The sequence below is a fragment of the Hyla sarda genome, chromosome 8 (assembly GCF_029499605.1).
Source record: "Hyla sarda isolate aHylSar1 chromosome 8, aHylSar1.hap1, whole genome shotgun sequence".
Classification (NCBI taxonomy): Eukaryota; Metazoa; Chordata; class Amphibia; order Anura; family Hylidae; genus Hyla; species Hyla sarda.
Window position 1 is genome coordinate 69,699,196 of NC_079196.1, and position 25,541 is coordinate 69,724,736.

Consider the following 25,541-nt stretch of genomic DNA (forward strand, 5'->3'; position numbering starts at 1 on the left):
AGCCGGGGTGCGCATCGCGAGCGGGCGCTACCCGCATCGCGAATCGCATCCCGGCTGGAGGCGGTATCGCAGCGCCCCGGGTCAGTGGATCTGACCGGAGCGCTGCAGTGAGGAGAGTGTAGCGAGCGCTCCGGGGAGGAGCGGGGACCCGGAGCGCTCGGCGTAACAGTACCCCCCCCCTTGGGTCTCCCCCTCTTCTTGGAGCCTGAGAACCTGAGGACCAGACTTTTGTCCAGGATATTGTCCTCAGGTTCCCAGGACCTCTCTTCTGGACCACAACCCTCCCAATCCACTAAAAAGAAGGTTTTCCCTCTGACCTTTTTTGATGCTAAAATCTCTTTGACGGAGAAGATGTCCGAGGAGCCGGAGACAGGAGTGGGAGGAACAGATTTGGGAGAGAAACGGTTAATGATAAGTGGTTTAAGAAGAGAAACGTGAAAGGCATTAGGAATACGAAGAGAAGGAGGAAGAAGAAGTTTGTAAGAGACAGGATTAATCTGGCACAAAATTTTGAAAGGACCAAGATAGCGTGGTCCCAACTTATAGCTAGGGACACGGAAGCGGACATATTTAGCGGAGAGCCATACCTTGTCTCCAGGGGAAAAAATGGGAGGAGCTCTTCTTTTCTTATCCGCGAATTTCTTCATGCGTGAAGAAGCCTGTAAGAGAGAATTTTGGGTCTCTCTCCATATGATGGAAAGATCACGAGAAATTTCATCCACAGCGGGCAGACCAGAGGGCAAGGGGGTAGGGAGGGGGGGAAGAGGGTGACGGCCGTACACCACGAAAAATGGGGATTTGGAGGAAGATTCAGAGACTCTGAAATTATACGAGAATTCGGCCCAAGGTAGAAGATCCGCCCAGTCATCCTGGCGGGAGGAAACAAAATGTCGTAAATAATCACCCAAGACCTGGTTAATTCTTTCTACTTGTCCATTGGATTGAGGATGATATGCAGAAGAAAAATTTAATTTAATCTTGAGTTGTTTACAGAGAGCCCTCCAGAATTTAGACACGAATTGGACGCCTCTATCCGAGACGATCTGCGTAGGCAACCCGTGAAGACGAAAAATGTGTACAAAAAATTGTTTAGCCAACTGAGGTGCTGAAGGAAGACCAGGAAGAGGGATGAAATGTGCCATTTTGGAGAATCGATCAACGACCACCCAAATAACAGTGTTGCCATGGGATGGGGGTAAGTCAGTAATAAAATCCATACCAATCAGAGACCAAGGCTGTTCGGGGACAGGCAGAGGATGAAGAAAACCAGCGGGCTTCTGGCGAGGAGTCTTATCCCGGGCACAGATAGTGCAGGCTCGCACAAAGTCCACCACATCAGTCTCTAGAGTCGGCCACCAATAGAAGCGAGAGATGAGTTGCACAGACTTCTTGATGCCCGCATGACCTGCGAGATGGGAGGAGTGACCCCATTTGAGGATTCCGAGGCGTTGGCGTGGAGAAACAAAGGTCTTTCCTGGAGGAGTTTGCCTGATGGAGGCTGGAGAAGTGGAAATCAGGCAGTCAGGAGGAATGATGTGTTGAGGAGAGAGTTCAACTTCAGAAGCATCTGAGGAACGAGAGAGAGCATCGGCCCTAATGTTCTTATCGGCAGGCCGAAAGTGAATTTCAAAATTAAATCGGGCAAAGAACAGAGACCACCTGGCCTGGCGAGGATTCAGCCGTTGGGCAGACTGGAGGTAGGAGAGGTTCTTGTGATCGGTGTAAATAATAACTGGAAATCTTGATCCCTCCAGCAGATGCCTCCATTCCTCAAGTGCTAATTTAATGGCTAGAAGCTCTCGATCCCCGATGGAGTAGTTCCTCTCCGCCGGAGAGAAGGTCCTAGAAAAAAAACCACAAGTAACAGCATGCCCGGAAGAGTTTTTTTGTAGAAGGACAGCTCCAGCTCCCACTGAGGAGGCATCAACCTCCAATAGGAAGGGTTTAGATGGGTCAGGTCTGGAGAGCACGGGAGCCGAAGAAAAGGCAGACTTGAGCCGTTTAAAGGCGTCTTCCGCTTGAGGAGGCCAAGACTTGGGATCGGCATTTTTTTTGGTTAAAGCCACAATAGGAGCCACAACGGTAGAAAAATGTGGAATAAATTGCCTGTAATAATTGGCGAACCCCAAAAAACGTTGGATGGCACGGAGTCCGGAGGGGCGTGGCCAATCTAAGATGGCAGAGAGTTTGTCTGGATCCATTTGTAGTCCCTGGCCAGAGACCAAGTATCCTAGGAAAGGAAGAGATTGGCATTCAAACAGACATTTCTCTATTTTGGCATAGAGTTGATTGTCACGAAGTCTCTGAAGAACCATACGGACATGCTGGCGGTGTTCTTCTAGATTGGCAGAAAAAATCAGGATATCGTCCAGATATACAACAACACAGGAGTATAGGAGATCACGAAAAATTTCATTAACAAAGTCTTGGAAGACGGCAGGGGCGTTGCACAGGCCAAAGGGCATGACCAGATACTCAAAGTGTCCATCTCTGGTGTTAAATGCCGTTTTCCATTCATTCCCCTCTCTGATGCGGATGAGATTATAAGCACCTCTTAAGTCCAGTTTGGTAAAAATGTGGGCACCTTGGAGGCGATCAAAGAGTTCAGAGATGAGGGGTAGGGGGTAGCGGTTCTTAACCGTGATTTTATTAAGACCGCGGTAGTCAATGCAAGGACGTAGAGAGCCATCTTTTTTGGACACAAAGAAAAATCCGGCTCCGGCAGGAGAGGAGGATTTACGGATAAAGCCCTTTTTTAAATTTTCCTGGACGTATTCAGACATGGCAAGAGTCTCTGGGACGGACAGAGGATAGATTCTGCCCCGGGGTGGAGTAGTGCCCGGGAGGAGGTCGATAGGACAATCATAAGGCCTGTGAGGAGGTAGAGTCTCAGCTTGTTTTTTGCAAAAAACGTCCGCAAAGTCCATATAGGCCTTAGGGAGACCGGTTACAGGAGGAACCACAGAGTCACGGCAAGGGTTACTGGGAACCGGTTTTAGGCAGTCCTTGGAACAAGAGGGCCCCCAACTCTTGATCTCCCCAGTGGACCAATCCAGGGTTGGGGAATGAAGTTGAAGCCAGGGAAGTCCAAGGAGAATTTCAGAAGTGCAATTGGGGAGGACCAAAAGTTCAATCCTCTCGTGATGAGATCCGATGCACATTAGAAGGGGCTCCGTGCGGAAACGTATGGTACAGTCCAATCTTTCATTGTTTACACAATTGATGTAGAGGGGTCTGGCGAGACTGGTCACCGGGATGTTGAACCTGTTGACGAGAGAGGCCAAAATAAAATTTCCTGCAGATCCGGAGTCCAAGAAGGCCACAGCAGAGAAGGAGAAGGCAGAGGCAGACATCCGCACAGGCACAGTAAGACGTGGAGAAGCAGAGTAGACATCAAGGACTGTCTCACCTTTGTGCGGAGTCAGCGTACGTCTTTCCAGGCGGGGAGGACGGATAGGACAATCCTTCAGGAAGTGTTCGGTACTAGCACAGTACAGGCAGAGATTCTCCATGCGGCGTCGTGTCCTCTCTTGAGGTGTCAGGCGAGACCGGTCGACCTGCATAGCCTCCACGGCGGGAGGCACAGGAACAGATTGCAGGGGACCAGAGGAGAGAGGAGACGGGGAGAAGAAACGCCTCGTGCGAACAGAGTCCATATCCTGGCGGAGCTCCTGACGCCTTTCGGAAAAACGCATGTCAATGCGAGTGGCTAGGTGAATGAGTTCATGTAGATTAGCAGGGATTTCTCGTGCGGCCAGAACATCTTTAATGTTGCTGGATAGGCCTTTTTTAAAGGTCGCGCAGAGTGCCTCATTATTCCAGGATAATTCTGAAGCAAGAGTACGGAATTGTACGGCATACTCGCCAACGGAAGAATTACCCTGGACCAGGTTCAACAGGGCAGTCTCAGCAGAAGAGGCTCGGGCAGGTTCCTCAAAGACACTTCGAATTTCCGAGAAGAAGGAGTGTACAGAGGCAGTGACGGGGTCATTGCGGTCCCAGAGCGGTGTGGCCCAGGACAGGGCTTTTCCAGACAGAAGGCTGACTACGAAAGCCACCTTAGACCTTTCAGTGGGGAACTGGTCCGACATCATCTCCAAGTGCAATGAACATTGGGAAAGAAAGCCACGGCAAAACTTAGAGTCCCCATCAAATTTATCCGGCAAGGATAGTCGTAGTCCAGAAGCGGCCACTCGCTGCGGAGGAGGTGCAGGAGCTGGCGGAGGAGATGATTGCTGAAGCTGTGGTAGTAACTGCTGTAGCATAACGGTCAGTTGAGACAGCTGTTGGCCTTGTTGCGCTATCTGTTGTGACTGCTGGGCGACCACCGTGGTGAGGTCAGCGACAACTGGCAGAGGAACTTCAGCGGGATCCATGGCCGGATCTACTGTCACGATGCCGGCTGGCAGGTAGTGGATCCTCTGTGCCAGAGAGGGATTGGCGTGGACCGTGCTAGTGGATCGGTTCTAAGTCACTACTGGTTTTCACCAGAGCCCGCCGCAAAGCGGGATGGTCTTGCTGCGGCGGTAGTGACCAGGTCGTATCCACTAGCAACGGCTCAACCTCTCTGGCTGCTGAAGATAGGCGCGGTACAAGGGAGTAGACAGAAGCAAGGTCGGACATAGCAGAAGGTTGGGGCAGGCAGCAAGGATCGTAGTCAGGGGCAACGGCAGGAGGTCTGGAACACAGGCTAGGAACACACAAGGAAACGCTTTCACTGGCACGATGGCAACAAGATCCGGCGAGGGAGTGAAGGGGAAGTGAGGTGATATAGGGAAGTGCACAGGTGATAACACTAATTGGAACCACTGCGCCAATCAGCGGCGCAGTGGCCCTTTAAATCGCAAAGACCCGGCGCGCGCGCGCCCTAGGGAGCGGGGCCGCGCGCGCCGGGACAGGACTGACGGAGAGCGAGTCGGGTACGGGAGCCGGGGTGCGCATCGCGAGCGGGCGCTACCCGCATCGCGAATCGCATCCCGGCTGGAGGCGGTATCGCAGCGCCCCGGGTCAGTGGATCTGACCGGAGCGCTGCAGTGAGGAGAGTGTAGCGAGCGCTCCGGGGAGGAGCGGGGACCCGGAGCGCTCGGCGTAACACATATCCTCTGGGTATGTATAAATGTTGAGATGGGAATGCCTCTTTAATGTGACACTTGCGCTTTATCCCTAATATTGTAATCACAGAAAGCTTTTAAAGCCCTGATGTATTACATATGTCCTTGACAGAAACTGGAAAAGAGAGCTAGCTTGCAGGTTACATTCAAATTAGCCTTTGCATGAAGCATTGCTATTGGTCTTTCCAGATTCTGTTCATTTAAACATGTTTATCTATTTTTTCTTTATAACAAACTAGCTGAGTACCCGGCATTGACGGTTTTTCCTTCCATACCCTGTCCTCCTATCCCATCCTCCTTTCTCAACCTCCTATCCCATCCTCATAGCCCATCCTCATATCCTGTCCTCATATCCCGTCCTTATATCCCGACCTCATATCCCGTCCTCATATCCCGTCCTCATATCCCATCCTCTTTTCCCGACCTCATATCCTGTCCTCATTTGCTGTCCTAATATCCTGACCTCATATCCCGTCCTCATATCCCGACCTCGTATCCTGTCCTCATATCCCAACCTCATATCCGGTCCTCATATGCTGACCTCATATGTCCCATCCTCATATCCTGTCCTCAGGTGGGACTGATTTGTGATGAAGATATTGTAAGCTTAAAATAGAAGGGGATGTAGCTTTGTGGGGCTGGGCATGATTTCCAAGCCAGGCCGATGCACAAAAAGGGTAGGGAATAAAAGGAGTGGGGCTTAAACTGTGGGTGTGTCTTTGTGAGCTGGGGTGTGGCTTGCAAGCCGGACTGACACATTCACCAGGAGATGCAGAGCGGAGCTTGTGGAGTAAGGTACTGGAAGTCTAATATACTTGCATGGGACTTGAAACAAAAAGCCATCTTTTATATAAGGGTGTAGGTAAGGGTTAATTTAACTATCATATATCTTTATTTGACATATAAGTAATATGTGTACCAGGTATTATTGAAATATCTCCAGCCGTATGGAAGTTATTTGCATGGGACTTTAAACAAAAACCCCAACCCTCAGAAATGGGGGTAGTTAAGGGTTAAATTAACTATCCTATATTTTAAGCGGACATATAAGTAACATGTGACTAAGTATTATTGAAATATCTCCAGCCTTTTTGAAGTTATGCAGTAACATATATTTCCCATAGACTTGTATGGGACTTTAAACAAAAACCCTGACCCTGGCAAACGGGGATGAGTAAGGGTTAAATGACCTATCCTATGTTTGTTGTTGACATATAAGTAACATGTGTGCCAAGTTTCATGTTAATTTCTTTAGCGGTTTGGACGTGATGCTGGAACATGCACATACACACATTGAGGGGCATTTATGAAAGTTTGCTTAGGTATGCTATTTTTTAGATTTTTTTTTTTACTTCCATTCTGCTTACGTGCGACAAATGTACTATATTGTTGCACGGCGTTAATAAATTTTTTGCAGGTAAGCAAAAGCGGGAGTTTTTTCTCACCTAAGCGAAAACAATAGTCAGTTTCTGTTAGTTAAGCCAAGGTTCAGCTGGAGTATATTTAGTAGGTTTTTAAAGCCTTAGCGACTTTTTTGCGAATTTCGCGGTTGATAAATTTCTGACTATGGCAAGTCAAAATTGTAAAAACGCTTATGTACGCCAATTTGTAAAAAAAAAAAAGCTTTTCTCGCTCTCATGGCAGAATGTCATCAAAAAGCCGGTGGCGCAATTGCAAATTTTTTGCGACAATTTTATGCGAAAAAACTCGGGTAAATCGGTTGATAAATGTCTGTCATTGAGTTATATATATATATATATATATATATATATATATATATATATATATATATATAGATTAGAACTTATATTAGACATTGATGCTTACCTAGTAATGAAAGTGCATTATAACCAAGAACGATTTACCCTGTAGGTACTCGAGTTGGTGTTGTGCAGTACAGTCATGAAGGCACATTTGAAGCCATTCAACTGAATGACCCCCGTATTGACTCTCTATCAAGCTTCAAAGAGGCAGTGAGGCGCCTTGAGTGGATTGCTGGAGGAACATGGACCCCATCCGCTTTGCAGTTTGCTTATAACCAGCTGATCAAGGAGACAAGACGAGACAAAGCTAAAGTCTTTGCTGTGGTCATAACCGATGGACGCCATGATCCAAGAGACCCAGATGATCGTCTGCAGTCACTGTGTAACCGCAATGTGATAGTAAACGCTATTGGCATTGGTGATATGTTTAACAAAGAGGATGACTCTGAAACCCTGACCTCCATTGCCTGCGACAATAAGCAACAAGTCCAGAAGATGAAGCTCTTCTCTGAACTAGTAGCTGATGAGTTCATTAGCAACATGGAACAACTTCTCTGCCCAGGTATGTGAAATGGGTTAGGAATTGCCTTTACAGCAATAGTTTAGTGATGTACAAAATATGTATATAGTTTTAGAATATGTATAAGGCTATGTTTAGACTACAGAATCTACATAAAATCCCAAGGGTGGCCAGCTCCAACTGAATTAGTTGGCAATAGGAACATGCGGACATTGCCCTCCCTATAGACAACAATGAATTTTATGCAGATTCTGCTAAAAGAATGAGTAAGATCATTATTTCGTTGATGGAAGTTTAGCGGCGGAAAATCTGTTGTTTGCTCTGTGCAGCGAAATCCCATTGACAGCAATAGGACTCTGCTGCATCAGAATTTCTGAGTGTAATTTCTAAGAGGTATTCTGCTTGGAATTTCTGTAGTATGAACCCAGCCTTATTATACATATATTCTGCCTGACAAGTATGTCTATCAGCAGAAACAATATTATTATGCTACAGGCTCTCAAACTTCATTAAAGGGGTACTCACTCCACTGGAAAACATTATGATTATTATTATTATTTTTAAATAAACTGGAGCCAGAAAGTTAAACAGATCTGTAAATTACTTTTATTAAAACATTTTATTCCTTCCAGTACCTATCAGCTGCTGTTATGATCCACAAGAAGTTCTTTCTTTTTTTGAAGTTCTTTTCTGCCTGACCACAGTGCTCTCTGCTGACACCTCTGTACATGTCAGGAACTGTCCAGAGCAGGAGAGGTTTTCTATGGGGATTTGCTCCTAATCTGGACAGTTGCTAAAATGGACAGAGGTGTCAGCAGAGATCACTGTGGTCAGACAGAAAAGAAATTCAAAAAGAAAATAACTTCCTGTGGAACATAACAGCAGCTGGTAAGTTAAGAATTTTTAATAGAAGTAATTTATAAATCTGTTTAACTATCTGGCGGCGCCAGTTGATTTAAATTTTTTTTTTTCCAGTGGAGTATACCTTTAACTGCGTTGCTATTTTTTTTTTATGAACATTTTTTATCTTGTTTTTGTATTACTATTGCAGCGTGAAAACATTGGAGAACAAATTAAAAATATTGCTAAATTTCAACATCAAACTCCTTTATCTTTTCCTCTTTCTAGATCCTCAGGTTGTATGTCCCGATCTACCATGTCAAGCAGGTAATACATTTAACATTAATTATTCTAGTTTTAGCAATGGTTGATCCTGGAATTACATGTTCTTGTGTGTATGTGCATAAGCCATTGTCTTACTTCTATGGGCATACTTGTATTTTAGCTTGGCTTTATATGTGTCTTTTCTTTTCTGCAGTGTGTGGTAGGTATGTTCATTCTATTATATAGCAATTGAATATTTATTTGATCACACTCTAACTGAAAGTAAAAAAAAAAAAAAAAAAAAAAAAACCTAAGGTGGGTGGTAAGCATTTAAGAAAAAAACTCTACTCACTTATCCCCCCTGCCACTGCCATTGTCACGAAGCCCGATCCCGATGCCCAGTACCTTCTGTGTTCAGAGTTGCCACATGCAGGTACTTGCTTAGCCAATCAGTAGGCTGCTGATTGAGCGGGCAAGTGCTTGTGCCTACAGTGCCCAGGAAGTTTTGCACTTGGGGGCAGGCTCCATGACATCAGCAGTGGCAGGGGAGCGGGAATGGTAGTTTTTTGTTTTTACCGCCTCACTGACCTTCTAAAAATCCCAGGACAACATTTTAAATGCTCACCTAACATATTTAAAGATGCCTACACTTTATGCTAACCTCGTTCATATGTTTTTTTCCAACATACTGAAAAGACAAAGGAAGATTTTAACCCCTTACTTCCAGCAAAAAAAATGATATGATAGCAGTACACTATACAAAGACAGGATACACTGTTTTGTCACACTTTCAATAACTGCATCTGTTGCCCAAATTTCCATTGCACGTTTTCACAACCCAAGTTTTCTAAGTTTTTTTTATATTACCGATTCCTATTTGACTTGGGCTGTTTGGATAAGCAGAAGAGACATAGTAAAACAGTGGTCAAGGATGACGTAATATTCAAGGGCAGAAGAGACATCTTCATTCTATAAACAGTTAAATGTTTACTATCTCAGGGGAAAGGGAACCCTGACCCTGTCCTTCTGGCCCTCACTTGCAGGTGGGAGGGGACATAACCCCGAAACAATCGTTAATTACGACCTTAATGAAGAGGGTGTGGAGATCGCCTTTCCTAAAACCTTCCCTCAGGTTGCTGAATTCCTTGAGTCTCAGAAGGCGAGTTCCGAGCCCCCAACGCACTCCCAGCTCATTGCTATGATGGTTTATACGGCCGAAAGAGCCAAATTCTCCAACGGAGAGGAGAGGCAGAACTGGACCGGGCTGTTTGTTGATGCTTTTAGGAAGGTTCATACAGACATTGTAGGCGATGCCAATGCACTGACTGGACTTTGTTAAAGCTGTTTTCTTATTCCACATTTATCATAGAGGAGGAATGTACCTGTTACAGGTTTAACAGGCATATATAATGAGGTTTATGAGTGTTCCCAATGTACTTACAAAGCAGATATATATATATATATATATATATAGATAGCTATATCCCAGACAGGACTCTGGCATGGCCACGTTATTAATAAAGAGAGATAGATATATTACATTTTCTGTAATGTAATTCATTACACTTACATAAAATATAATATAGTTACAAAGAACATTTATTTAAAATATTTTACATTAAATGATAAATTTACTAATGCTTACTTCCATTCAAAACTTGAAAATGAAAGGGGTTTCTAAGTTAAGAATATTAATGGCTTATCCTTACAATAAGCCACTAATATCAGATAGGTGGGGCCGAATCCCTGCACCCTCAATGATCACTTGTTTGAAGGGGCTGTGCATGTTTGGTGAGAAAAGTGACCTCTTTTTAGCAACTGTGCAACCTTATCCTATTCTCTTAAATGGAACAAAGCTGCAGTAGGCTGCACTGGTGCTACCAAGTGTGTGTAGAGCAGTGTTAATAAAAAGGGATGCCACTGCTCTCATCCGAAAGGGAGGCCCCATCAATGAGATGATCAGAGGAGGTACTGAGAGTCAGTCCCCATCTGATGGCTTATTCTGAGTTTATCCTATTCCTTCCCTTCAAAGTAATATGTAATATTTGTAAGACTTGAGGAACTTGAAAGATTAAAGGAGAACTACAGCCAAAATTAAATTATCCCTTATTCACAAGATAGGGGAGAAATAGCTGATCATGGGAGCACACACACCCCGCCCAGACCCCCCCGCAATCTACGTAATTGGACCCAACTCTCTCAGTGAGGAGCGTGTGTCATCTACTGGTAGACAGCATGTGCTCCATTCATTTCTATGGGAGCACCGATGATGCTCATGTGCTGTACTCGGGCCTCCATAGAAATGAATGGAATGCGTGATGTGTAGTGCACACACTCCTCACTGAGAGTCGGGTCCCGTTCTAGAGATTGCGGGGGTTCCAGAGGTCGGACCCCCTTGATTATCCACTTTTCCCCTATCATGTGCATGCTCATAACTCCACATATCTCAGTTGATAACCTGGGTTAAAGAATTTATACTTGTGTAGCATTAGACTACCTCTTGGTAAATAAAATTTGATCCTGCAGTCTGTTTACTGCTGGAATTACCAATGTAACCCCCAGCCAACACTGGGAGAAGCCCCCTCTAGCCATACATTTTGCATGTAATGGCCTCTGCAGGGGAAATGTAGCATTACATGTTGGTTATTCCAATTAATAGTCAACTATGAAATACTGTAGAACGAGAGGCCAGAGCTGCTTTGTTTGCAGCTCTCCTCTCCATATCATAGAAGGGAGTCTTTAATGTCCATTCACCCTACTATCTAGTATAGCCAATGCTACTGAGTTATTGGCATGACTTGCCATAATTTAAAATACATAATATATGACAGCAAAGGCTCTTTTTGACCTTAGTAACAGTCTTTCATTATCTACTTTTACTGTTTCAGTTTTTTTCCTTTTTTTTTTTTGTTGCTTTTGTCATTTTGTCCTCATCTCACTGCTCTATGAGATGTATACATGTTTGCATGCGCTCTCGTGTGAATGTGTACAAAGAAATACAGTTTGCAAACTGCAAAATACACAAATAATGGGAAGTCATATTTTATGATATGTTACGCCCATATAGTTCTTTCCACAATGGAACAGATCCAAAAAGTAGAAATGTTTTCTGCCTGCTGCTGTTCTTGGCCACAAATATAGGGGTGTAATACAATATTAGGTTATGTTCACATGGGCGGATTTATTTGCAGATTTCACGCTGCATATTTGAAAGGGGGCGGACTCTTCTCGGCTGTCCACAGATGATTTTCCGCAGCGGAATCTCCGCTGCGGAAAATACACCGCAGACCCTACTAACTTCAATGGGGCTTGCGATAGATTTTCCACAGCGTAAATTCCGCAGCAGAAAATCTGCTGCGGACAACCACAAAAAACCCGCCCCCTTTCAATTACGTGGCAGGAAACCCGCAAATAAACCCGCCCGTATGAACATACCCTTATAGTATGACTGTCAAAAGTACTTATAGTATTGTAACATTACTCTTTTATAGACCCATAATAAACTCATTGTTACAAAGGGCTTCTGAACTGTGAAAGGAATTTTCTGTCCATAAAACCTATTTTCAACTAATGATAACTGTCTGCAATAAATTTACATATGAGTAAATAAAGTTATTTTATTACCTTTCTGTGGTCTTTATGCGTTACTTGTGTATCTGGTTCAAACTGTCTGCTCTGTTGTCTTCTCTTCATCGCCCCACATCCTGTGTAGTGCACATTCTATTTTGGTTCCTGTTGTACACTTGGTTCCTGTTGTACACTCTATCAAGGAATTCAGCCATCATTATTTCCCTCCCACCACACTGACTTAACTGTAACCCACTACCCTCACAGTAGCCTTTCACATAGTGGGAGAGAGATAGAGTTGGCTGAATTCCCAGATAGAGTGTACAACTGGAACAGAAAGCTTAATACAGGATGTACATTAAACAGGAAGTTGGGCTCATAAAGACAAAAGAGGAGACAGTTTTATCAAAAGCAGAAGGAAAGCATAAAAGACCACAGAAAGGTAGTAAAATAACTTCATTTACCACTATAAATTAATATTAAGATAGTTGAAATTAAGTTTCATTGTCAGAAAACCCCTTTAATGCAGTATTACTGTTGTCTTCTTATGTGGTACAGGGGAATATAGGAGCCCTCAACACATACAGTTGGTATAGGTAGAACTGCTTGCTTTGCAACCCCTATAGCTGAGCTGCTGAGGGTAGTGCTGGGAAACTCACCCATTTTCTGGTTTTCCTGCAGCCCTTTAGCAGTAAATGTTTCTAAGCCATTGTTGGGCTACGCAAAACAACTTACTGCAATGGTATGACATATTACTTTCCTTTCAATGCCATTCCTTTATTGCTCCCATGAAGTAATCTGTTAAGAGATAGTTATTAGGGTGATATTGTTAACCCAGTTCCCTACAGTTTACTAAGCTATATACATGCATGCAGGCTTGATTAGTATATTTAGTGAGTATATCAGCTGTATACATAGTATATATACACCTTTTTCCTACAGAACTTGCAGTTGCACAATGCACTCAGCGCCCAGTGGATGTTGTCTTCCTTCTGGATAGCTCTGAACGTATTGGAAAGCAAAACTTCAGACAAGCATCAACATTTATCGAGGAGGTTTCTAGACGCCTGTCACTGTCAAGGACTAATGATGACTCAAACAATGCCCGGGTGGCCCTATTGCAATATGGTGGAAAGGATGAGCAAGAAGTGGTCTTTCCACTTACCCATAATCTAACAGAGATTTACCAAGGCCTAGGACGTCTTAAATACTATGACTCCTCCTCCAATATTGGAAATGCCATTGTATTTGCCATCAATAATATCCTTGGGCACAGCAGCCAAGGGGCACGGAAGTTTGCAGAAACCTCATTTATCCTCATCACTGATGGCGTCACTGGTCAGGAGGGTCTGGAGGAGTCTGTGACAGCCATGAAAAAACATAATGTTGTGCCTACTTTGGTGTCTGTTGGTTCAGATCTTGATATGCAGGTGCTGAAGAAGCTCAGTTTAGGAGAGTGGTCAGCCATCTTTAAAGAGAAGGATTATGGCAGACTCTCTCAAAATGCATTTATGGACAGATTTGTGAATTGGGTTTGTTAAACACAAGCCTAGATCTATCAAGAAACCTTCTTGCATGACCTTTTTTATCAGTACATAATGCTCTTGAGACCGACAGTTTCTGTAACAGAAAAATATCAGTATCTTTCAAGCTTTATGTACTGTATAAACTAGGCCCCTGCTTAAAAATCTAAATTCCTAGGATTTTGCACATATAATGGCAAAACATTTTCTCATGTCTTGGTAAATCATGACCAACAGTACACATTTTATACTAAAACACACAAGAACACACACATATACACCGATACATACATGGACAGACACTGACGTAAACAAAATCGGGGTATATATTTTTTCAAAGTGAACAGTAAAAAACAAACTATTTGTGAACACGAGACATAGGGGTTGGGAAGTATACACATATATGGCTACATTCAATGGCAGGTAAATGGGTATAATTAAAGGGGTACTCCACCCCCAGACATCGTATCCCCTATCCAAAGGATAGGGGATAAGATGTCTGATCGCGGGGATCCTGCCTCTGGGGACCCCTGCAATATAGCATGCGGCACCCACCTGTTACTGCTCCGGAAGCACTGGAGGGTCTGGCTCCCGAACACGGGAACGGAATATCGTGACTCCGCCCCGTGTGACATCACGCTCCGCCCCCTCAATGCAAGTCTATGGGAGACGGCCGTCACGTCCCCTCCCATAGACTTGCATTGAGGGAGCGGGGCGTGACGTCACACGGGGGGGGGTGGAGTCGTGATGTCACGATCTTCCGTTCCCGTGGTCGGGAGCCAGACCCTCCAGCGCTTCTGGAGCAGTAACAGGTGGGTGCCGCATGCTATATTGCGGGGGTCCCCAGCGGTGGGACCCCTACGATCAGACATCTTATCCCCTATCCTTTGGATAGGGGATAAGATGTCTAGGGGTGGAGTACCCCTTTAATGTTTCTAAAACAGGAATCTTTTGGGTTGTAATTGTGTAGCTACAGGAAACCATTCTTGGGTGTGCACAATGCATTGGCTCATGCTGAAGCGTGGTCAGTGTTACATTCATGCGGTGCTAACTGCAGGTCACATGTCGTGGTGTCCTGAATCTTAAACCTGTGGCAGGGGACCTGGGGGCAAAGGGTTGGTGACATAAAAGTGTATTTTAGTACATCTGTAAAAGGAGATCTCGCCCTCACAACAGCTTGTTGTCAAGTGATACATCTAGCCAGGTATTAGGAGACTTTTGTATGTCCTGAAATATCCTGCTGTAAAGACAATAAAGTGTTCTCCTGTCGTATTGTGTCTTACTTTATTAATGGTATTATAGTAAATGGGTGCATTTCTCATAAGAAACCAGTGATCAACGATTCTGCCGGATGACTGCTCATGCCTGGATCTCAGGCACTGAGCAGTCATTCGGCGATTGGACAGCGAGGAGGCAGGAAGGGGCCCTCCCGCTGTCCTGTCAGCTGTTCGGGATGCCGCGATTAGCCGCGGCTATCCCGAACAGCCCGACTGAGCTAGCCGGGAACTTTCACTTTTAGCCACGCGGCTCAGCTTTGAGCGCGCGGCTAAAGGGTTAATAGCGCGCGGCGCCGCGATCGGCGCTGCGCGCTATTAGAGGCGGGTCCCGGCTTCACTATGACGCCGGGCCCGCCATGATATGACGCGGGGTTACTGTGTAACCCCGCGTTATATCAGAAGAGCAGGACCAAGGACGTACCGGTACGTCCTTGGTCCTTAAGGGGTTAATAAAATCTGCATCAGAAAATCTGCAACATATAGTAAGTAAACATGCCTTTATTAAATAAATAATAAATAAATAAATAAATTGCCCCTAAACAATACCAGTATCTCTTGCTGTGGGTGGAACAAGAAGGTACAATCACATTCCCAAGATGTCAACATAAAGAATACTCTATCGTGAATAGATACTATAGTGGGGATTTATCAAATCCTGTGCAGAGAAAAAGTTGGCTTCTATTTTTCAGAGGCCTCTCAGCTTTTTTGATAAATCCACCGCAGATGTCAGTAGAACAGTGTAGGTTATTGGCCACACAGATTCTGTTCCCAAGTTGACCCCTAGAGGTCAGTAGAGGGCTCAGCAAAGTCAATATCATACATGTATCTGACATTAGCTGCTCCTCTTATAAGGCTACAGCACCAATATAACCCCCTTAGACATTTTCATCAAATGTGACTGATATCAGATGCTCCTCTTATAACACTGCATTATACCGTGTTTCACATAAGTGAGTCCACCCCTCACATTTTTGTAAATATTTTATTATATATTTTTTGCATGTGACAACACTGAAGAAATCTGCTACAATGTAAAGCCTGTATAACAGTGCTTAATGTTGTGTTCCCTTAAAATAACTCACCACACATTAATGTATAAACTTTGGCAACAAAAGTGTGGGCAAATGTCCATTTTCACTCCATAGTGTCCTGTGACTCGTTAGTGTTACATGGTCTCAGGTTTGAAATGGGAGCAGGTGTCTTAAAATTGGTGTTATTGCTCTCACACTCTCTAATACTGGTCACTAGAAGTTCAACAGGGTACCTCATGGCAAATCAATTCCAACAAATTCCAACAGTATTACTGTGAAATACTGATGCAAAACATGATCCCTTCCCCTTGAAGACTGGGCCGAAGGGCAGAATTTCAACATAATAACCACCCCAAACACACCTCCAAGATGAAGTCAACCATAGAAAAATTACAAAAATTACAGCTCAGCATCTGTGACAAACTTCTTAGGTTTTATTCCATCTTGTGCATAAAAACATACATGCAGCGGGGAGCTGCCGAATGCAGACAGAGGAGCTAATCAGCAACAGCTGTTTCACACATCATTGCATGCTTCGTCAGGCTGCTGATCTCACTACACACAGGTAATCCTTCAGTCACCATTCACACCTGTGTGCAGATTGAACTTGTAACAATACATAGCAACAAACACATAGAAAGAAATAAAATTGTTACAAAAACGGTCTCAAGCCGTTGCGATCATTTAAATCGATTAGTCCCAGTGCAAAAAGTTTTATAATCCACTCGACATCACACTGAAAGAGAAGATAATGTCTATCTCCTCCAGTGCAAGGCTAAATCCCCTCCACTTATGAAGCTAAACACCAGCTAGAAGATAATAATATGTATGAACCCCTCCCAGATAATCCAGTACAGTGCATTCAGGATCACTTGAGATGTTTTTTAAGAACACAGACAGAAAAAGGCATCCTCTCATATAAGACTGCAGAACTTCTACTTCTTAAATTTCCAATGTACCCTAAATGGTACTTTTTTACCAAAGGTTCACAAGTTACAGAGCCGACCCCTGTGACTGAATCATTGTCGCAGTGCCTTGACTGGTTGTTGCGTCCATTGTAGAAATATATGCCTACGCATGTAAAAGACATTGGCTATGTATTATGTCATCTTTCAGATACAGTTTGGAATGAAAATTACCATCTTTGTTCAATTGACGTAGAGAGCCTGTACACCCTCATCCCACATGATGCTGGTGTGAAGGCTATACGTAAACTCCTTACATCCACAGAGAAATCTATTCAATTCAATGAATTCATTTGTGACTCTTTACAGTTTATCCTCTCCAATAATGCGCTTAAGCATGGCGAAAATTGGTACAGACAAAAAGTTGGTACTATTTTTACTATTAACCTGTTCAGGACGCTGGGCGTATGCATATGCCCTGCATCCCGAGTCCTTAAAGACGTGGGGCGTATGCATACGCCCATGGGAATTCCGGTCCCCGCCAGTAGCCGGTTGGGGACCGGACAGGAATGCCTGCTGAAATCATTCAGCAGGCATCCCGGCACATCGCTCAGGGGGGTCCTGAGACCTCCCTATGTCAGCGATCGCAGAAAATCGCATGTCAATTCAGACATGCGATTTTCTGCTATTCCGGGCTGATCGGGTCTCTGGTCAGAGACAGCTCCGATCATCCTGAGGGCTAGAAGTGAGGTCGCAGTGCTGCGATCTCCTCCTATCCCCTGCCATTGGTCAGAACTGATTCTGACCTGGCAGAGCAGGACAGTGGGTTGCCATGGCAACCCCCCATTCTGCCCACCCCTGGATGTCGAGGGGAACATGGACAGAAGATGGAGGCCGGGTACCTGCAAAGAAGATGCCTGGGGACCCCCCGATCTTCGCTGGAGACTGCTGGATCCTGGCTCAGGTAGGGAAGCGACGGTCGGCAGAGGGGGATTTAAAGTGAAAGTAAAGTGATCTTTACTGTGGCAACCACTAGGAAGGCCAAACTGCAACTCCCAGCATGTTACAGTGGTGCCAAAACGGTAGCCCTCCAGATGTTGCCAAACTACAACTCTCAGCATGCCTGGACTGCCCAGGCATGCTGGGAGTTGTAGTTCTGTAACATCTGTCCCTTCAGATTTAGCAATTTTCATAACATTTTTGAAAATTGCTGCTCTACTTTGAAGCCCTCTAATTTTTTCAAAAAGCAAAAATATGTCCATTTTATGATGCCAACATAAAGTGGACATATTGTATTTGTGAATAAAAATAAAATTTATTGGAAATATCCATTTTCCCTTACAAGTAGAGAGCTTCAAAGTTAGATTAGAATTTTCATGAAATTTTGGGACTTTTCACCAAAAAAGGATGCAAGTAACGCCGAAAATTTTTCACCAAAATAAAGTAGAATATGTCACGAAAAAAAAATCTCAGAATCAGAATATTCGGTAAAAGCGTTTTCGCATTATTAATTCGTAAAGCAACGGTGGTCAGAATTGTGAAAAAGGGCTGAGTCCTTAAGGTGAAAAAGGGCTGCGTCCTTAAGGGGTTAAAAAAGATTAAGGAAACCTATTTAAAGGACATCTGCAGTGCTGGGCAGAAAAACTTGTTTTTACCTCATTTAATAGGTCTTTGAAAGACCTTTCCAACGATGTCTCCCCCATCAAAATTGGCCCAGTCGTTCTCCCGTTATCAGCACACGAATTACAGAGGAGAAGTGAAAGTAAAACTACATCTCCCATCATGCCTTGTGCTTACTTCCTGTAAGCTGCTGCCCTCCCCCTGTTCTATCCCCCCGAGCAAATTATTATATTGTATTGCCCACATCTCCCTTCCCTATGCATACACCCTCCCCTTCTGCTCATCTACCCCTCTCCATGCTGGCTCCTGTCCAGTGATGAAGCAGGCTGCCTCCGTGCTCACTGTAGACAGACAGTCTGCATAGCTAGAATCAGCAGAATCAGTGTGGGCACTGGAGAGTGGATAGTGAAAGTAAAAATGGTTAAAAAAAACCATAATTGTTTGTCTATAAAACTGTCCTGATAGGGGTCCCTCCATCTTTTTCACAACTACAACTCCAAGCATGCCCAGTTATTTTATATGCTGTTCGGGCATGCTGGGAATTCCAGTGATGCCTCCAGCTGTTGCAAGACTACAAATCCCAGCATGCCCTGTCAGCTTTCTGCTGTATGTGCATGCTTGGAGTTGCAGAGGTGACTCCAGCTGTTGTAAGACTGTACATCCAAGCATGCCGTGACAGCTTTCTGCTGTTTGAGTGTATAAAGCAGAGCCGAGTGTGTGATCATATGTATACAGCAGAGCCGAGTGTGTGAATGTGTGTATACAGCAGGGCCGAGAGTGTGATTGTGTGTATACAGCAGCGCTGAGTGTGTGATCGAGTGTATATAGGAGAGCCGAGTGTGATTGTGTCTATACAGCAGAGCCGAGTGTGTGATTGTGTGTATACAGCAGAGCCGAGTGTGTGATCAGGTGCATACAGCAGAGCCGAGTGTGTGATCGTGTGTATACAGCAGAGCTGAGTGTGTGATCGAGTGTATACAGCAGAGCAGAGACACACAATCACACTCGGCTCTCCTGTATACAATCAATCACACAAGTAGTCTCCTGGGAGTTGTAGTTCACCAACACCTCTATTGTATCTCAGTAGTCTCCTGGGATTTGTAGTTCACCAACACCTCTATTGTATCAGTAGTCTCCTCAGAGTTGTAGTTCACCAACTCCTCTATTGTATCTCAGTAGTCTCCTGGGATTTGTAGTTCACCAACTCCTCTATTGTATCTCAGTAGTCTCCTAGGAGTTGTAGTTCACCAACACCTCTACTGTATCAGGAGTCTCCTGGGAGTTGTAGTTCACCAACACCTCTATTGTATCTCTGTAGTCTCCTGGGGGTTGTAGTTCACCAACACCTATATTGTATCTCTGTAGTCTCCTGGGGGTTGTAGTTCACCAACACCTATATTGTATCTCAGTAGTCTCCTGGGGGTTGTAGTTCACCAACACCTATATTGTATCTCAGTAGTCTCCTGGGAGTTGTAGTTCACCAACACCTATATTGTATCTCTGTAGTCTCCTGGCTGGGAGTTGTAGTTCACCAACACCTGTATTGTATCTCAGTAGTCTCCTGGGAGTTGTAGTTCACCAACACCTCTATTGTATCTCAGTAGTCTCCTGGGAGTTGTAGTTCACCAACACCTATATTGTATCTCTGTAGTCTCCTGGCTGGGAGTTGTAGTTCACCAACACCTGTATTGTATCTCTGTAGTCTCCTGGGGGGTTGTAGTTCACCAACACCTATATTGTATCTCTGTAGTCTCCTGGGGGTTGTAGTTCACCAACACCTATATTGTATCTCAGTAGTCTCCTGGGAGTTGTAGTTCACCAACACCTATATTGTATCTCTGTAGTCTCCTGGCTGGGAGTTGTAGTTCACCAACACCTGTATTGTATCTCTGTAGTCTCCTGGGAGTTGTAGTTCACCAACACCTATATTGTATCTCAGTAGTCTCCTGGGAGTTGTAGTTCACCAACACCTATATTGTATCTCTGTAGTCTCCTGGCTGGGAGTTGTAGTTCACCAACACCTGTATTGTATCTCTGTAGTCTCCTGGGAGTTGTAGTTCACCAACACCTATATTGTATCTCAGTAGTCTCCTGGGAGTTGTAGTTCACCAACACCTATATTGTATCTCTGTAGTCTCCTGGCTGGGAGTTGTAGTTCACCAACACCTGTATTGTATCTCTGTAGTCTCCTGGGAGTTGTAGTTCACCAACACCTCTATTGTATCTCTGTAGTCTCCTGGCTGGGAGTTGTAGTTCACCAACACCTCTATTGTATCTCTGTAGTTTCCTGGGGGTTGTAGTTCACCAACACCTCTAGTGTATCTCTGTAGTTTCCTGGGGGTTGTAGTTCACCAACACCTCTAGTGTATCTCTGTAATCTCCTGGGAGTTGTAGTTCACAAACACCTCTATTGTATCTCTGTAGTCTCCTGGGAGTTGTAGTTCATACACCAGTGTTTCCCATCCAGGGTGCCTACAGATATTGCAAAACTACTACTCCCAGCATTCCCTGGTTGGGAAACACTGGCATACACACACACATAACAGGGACTAAAACTCCCAGCATGTGTCACTCAGTAGTCCCCCTCCCCCTCTCACACACAGAATCATCTCCAGTATGATATTTATTCCCTGTATACACCACCAGCCCGTGCAGTGTAATATGTCTCCTTCACACACACGTCCCCCCCTCCCTGCTCTGTGGTTTGCTCTGTGTTTCCCCCATGAAAACTTGAATCCTCCCGGTGATAAGTGAGGTCCTATGTAGACAGAGCAGGGGAGGGGGGAGGAGCTGTGGACGTCCTCATTCTCCTCCTGCTTGAATCTTACAGATAGGGGCGTTTCTGAGGATGAGCCTATGGCTGCCTCAGAAAGCACCTGCTCATGCATATGCATAAGCAGGGAGGACCTTACAGAGGCTAGGGGGAGCACAAACACTGCTGGGAGGAAGAGATCTCTGTCCCCAAGATGGCGGCTGCAATGTAATGAATAGGGGACGGACGCAGGACTACTGGGCTATGCTGGCAACTCTAATATCTCAGAAACGGCTGCATATAGGTAAATAGAACTAATTGACTGAATTGTATAACTTTTGTTTGGGGAACATTTGGGCAGGGATTTTTGACCACTACAGTTGTCCTTTAACACAAGCAGAAGAACTAAAAAGGAAGAAATAGAAGAAAATATTCAGAAAATATAATTGAAAAGAGTTAAAGAGTTATAGAAAAGCAGAAAAAATACCTAGAATCAACCTGTTAAAGAAAAGAAAAACATCAGATGAAAAAAGGAAAAGATTTACATTCTCTTTTGGCAATAACACAATGAATCAGGTAGTAACATCAGCAATAAAAAGGTATTGGTATCTGCTAGAAGCCGATTGTGACCTGAGAGATGCAGCAATCCATAAAGTAATAATGACACATACATGTAGTGTAACCATAGTTGACAAGTAGAGATGAGCGAACTTTTGAAATAATTTGCCGCATTTTCCTAAAAAATTTGGTTCTATCCGAATTTATTTGCGGCGAATCTATATTAAAAACAGCTATTTCTGGCCTACAGAGAGACTCAAAAGGGGTGTAGAACACTTTACTTTGTTCTAGCACGCATATGGAGTGTGCTGGGGTAGTGAAATAATACTGTTATTCAGTATGACATGCAGATTACAGGCATCGCTATTAGAGTCACTGCCACAGAGCGGCAAAATGACAAAGCCTGGAGGTGGCACCAGTATGAGGAGACCATATAGTGACTGAATGACACAGCATGGAGGTGTTGGCAGCATGAGGAGACCATACAGTTGCTGAATGACACAGCCTGGAGCTGGCAGCAGCAGGAGTAGACACTAGGGCTTCAAAATCCCTAAGATTAAAAGATGAATTTTGAAATTTCAATTGAAGATTTATGGTAGCTAGTGCTCAGGCCCAGCAGTATCAGTAAACCATATATTGGCTAAATGACACAGCCTGGAGGTGGCTGAAGCATGAGGAGACCATATAGTGTGGTGATGGAGAACCACTGACAGGTGGCACGCCGAGCCCCCTCTGTGGGCACGCGGCCATAGTTCACCAGGCGGGGCAAACCGGTACATCCCTGTGTCCCGGATCTTTTCGGGACACAAGGATGTCCTGGTTACCTTTCTGCGGCCCCGTGTTAACTTTAAAAACGCAGGGGCCGCCGAGAGGTAGCGCACGCATGGACATCACTGATGTCCCGTGCATGCACCCATAGGAACAGAGGAGCGGAGCGTCGGAGCATCAAGGAGGAGGACGCGCGCTGGCCGGCATGGTAAGTTACCAGCTACACTTCAGCTTCGATGCTCCGACCACCGCTCCTCCGGTCCCGGGACCTACTGCTATGGCCTATAGGCCATAGTAATAGGTTGTTACCCCTGACTGGAGGAGCGGTGGATGGAGCACTGTGAGGCAGTACACAAACATACAGCCTCCAGCCATACACTGTATATGGCTGAAGGCTGTATGTCTGTGGGAGAACTATACTGCACCTAATGTGGGGGGACTACAACCTGATGTGGGGGAACATACTACACCTAATGTGGGTGAAATGCAACCTATTGTGGGGAAACTACAACCTAATAAGGGGGAACTACAACGTAATGTGGGGGAACTATACTGCCTACCTAATGCGGGGGGACTATTGCCTAATGTGGGGGAACTAGAACCTAATGTGGGGGAACTACAACCTAATGTGACGGAACTACAACCTAATTTGGGAAACTATACTGCCTACCTAATGTGGAGGAACTACAATGTAATGTGGGGGAACTATACTGCCTACATAATGTGGGGGAACTGAAACCTAATGTGGGGGAACTGCAACCTAATGTGGGGGAACTACAACTTTATGTGGGGGAACAAAAACCTAATTTGAGGGAGCATACTGCGCCCTTATGTGGGGGAAGTACAACCTAATGTGGGGGAACCATACTGCCAACCTAATGTGGGGGAACTATACTGCCAACCTAATGTGGTGGAACTATAGTGCCAACCTAATGTGGGGGAACTATACTGCCTACCTAATGTAGGGGAACATACTGCATACCTAATGTGGGGGAACTACAACCTAATGCGGGGGAACTGCAACCTAATGTGGGGGAACATACTGCCTACCTAAGTTGTTTTTCCTAAACTTAAACCTCAGTATTCTGATTTCATTGCTGTGCTTGCACTTTGAGGGAAAAAAGTTGGCTTGCATTACGGTTTGGGCACTCGGGCTCAAAAAGGTTCCCCATCACTGATATAGTGGCTGAATGAAACAGTCTGGAGTTGACTGAAGCATGAAGAGACCATATAGTGTCTGAATGTCACAGCCTGGAGTTGGCAGAAGCATGAGGAGACCATTGAAATTTAAGATTTTGAAATAGAAATTAAAGATTTTGAAATTGAAATGTTAACTCCCAAGTTTTAATGTGCCGGGCCCCGGCGTGTGGGTACAAAGGACCAAATATAACAAGGAGCCACATGTCACATGGCAGCACAATGACAGAGCCTGGAGGTGGCATCAGTATGAGAAGACCATATAGTGGCTGAATGACTGCCTGGAGTTTGTGGCAGCATAGGGAGACAATATAGTGTCTGAAGGCCACAGCCTGGAGTTGGCTGAAGCATGAGGAGACCATATAGTGTCTGAATGGCACAGCCTGGAGGTAGCTGAAGCATGAGGAGACCATATAGTGTCTGAAGGGCACAGCCTGGAGGTGGCTGAAGCATGAGGAGACCATATAGTGTCTGAAGGGCACAGCCTGTAGGTGGATGAAGCATGAGGAGACCATACAGGGGCAAAATGACACATCGTGGAGGTGTTGGCATTATGAGGAGACCATATAGTTGCTGAATGACACAGCCTGGAGCTGGCAGCAGCATGAGTAGACACTAGGGTTTCACAATCCCCAAGATTAAAAGATCAATTTTGAAATTTAAATTGAAGATTTATAGTAGCTAATGCTACCATAACATTTTTTAGGCCCAGGCCCTATTGTTGCTGAATGGCACAGCCTGGAGTTTGGGGTAGCATGAAGAGACCATATAGTGGCTGAATGGCACAGCCTGGAGGTGGCTAAAGCATGAGGAGACCATATAGTGTCTGAATGGCACAGCCTGGAGTTTGTGGCAGCATGAAGAGACCATATAGTGGCTGAATGGCACAGCCTGGAGGTGGTTAAAGCATGAGGAGACTATATAGTGGCTGAATGGCACAGCCTGGAGTTGGTATCAGTATGAGGAGAGCATACAGTGGCTGATTGACTGCCTGAAGTTTGTGGCAGCATGGGGAGAACCTATAGTGTCTAAATGGCACAGCCTGGAGTTGGCTGAACCATGAGGAGACAATAAAGTGTCTGAATGGCACAGCCTGGAGGTAGCTGAAGCATGAGGAGACCATATAGTGTCTGAATGGCACAGCCTGGAGGTAGCTGAAGCATAAGGAGACCATATAGTGTCTGAATGCCACAGCCTGGAGTTTGGGGCCGCATAAAAAGACCATATAGCAGCTAAATGGCACAGCCTGGAGGTGGCTGAAGCATGAGGAGACCATATAGTGGCTGAATGGCACAGCGTGGAGTTGGCTGAAGCATGAGGAGACCATATAGTGTCTGAATGGCACAGTCTGGAGGTGGCTGAAGCATGAGGAGACCATATGGTGGCTGAACTGCACAGCCTGCAGGTGGCTGAAGCATGAAAAGACCATATAGTGGCTGAATGGCACAGCCTGGAGTTGGCTGAAGCATGAGAAGAGACCATATAGTGGCTGAATGAGACAGCCTGGAGGTGGCAGCAGCATCAGGAGTCCTGAAAGGGAGCCTATGACAGAGTGTTGCGGTATGTGGCAATACCAGTACCCGTTGATGAAAACTGTTTGGCACTATCCATATTTGGGAAGTGTTGGTGTGGCACCATGGTCAATCTACTCTCATGCATCAGGCATTGGTGGTTGGAAATCCTGGCTGATCCATGCCTGATTCATCTTCACAAAGGTGAGTGAAGACAGACGAGTTCTCTTTGGGGTGACTATGGCTCCCGCTGCACTAAACACCCTTTCTGATGGCACACTACTGGCCGGGCAGGACAGCTTTTCCAGGGCAAACTCTGCTAGTTGCAGCCACA

The 25,541-nt window shown here is 45.1% G+C and overlaps 1 protein-coding gene across 2 annotated transcripts in view; it reads left to right on the plus strand.

The window, feature by feature from the left end:
• Positions 1-14,079, plus strand: part of COL6A2 (collagen type VI alpha 2 chain) — a 57,394-nt gene extending 43,315 nt beyond the window's left edge. The window contains exons 26-28 of one of the 2 annotated variants that reach the window (XM_056536523.1): positions 6,984-7,436; positions 8,523-8,561; positions 9,542-10,569. In XM_056536523.1, coding sequence (XP_056392498.1) covers positions 6,984-7,436; positions 8,523-8,561; positions 9,542-9,837 — 788 coding nt within the window. In that variant the 3' untranslated portion in view covers positions 9,838-10,569. Of the gene's footprint in view, positions 1-6,983; positions 7,437-8,522; positions 8,562-9,541; positions 10,570-13,007 lie in introns of those variants that run through there. The other variant, XM_056536522.1, reaches the window with a different exon arrangement.
• Positions 14,080-25,541: the final 11,462 nt, after the last annotated feature.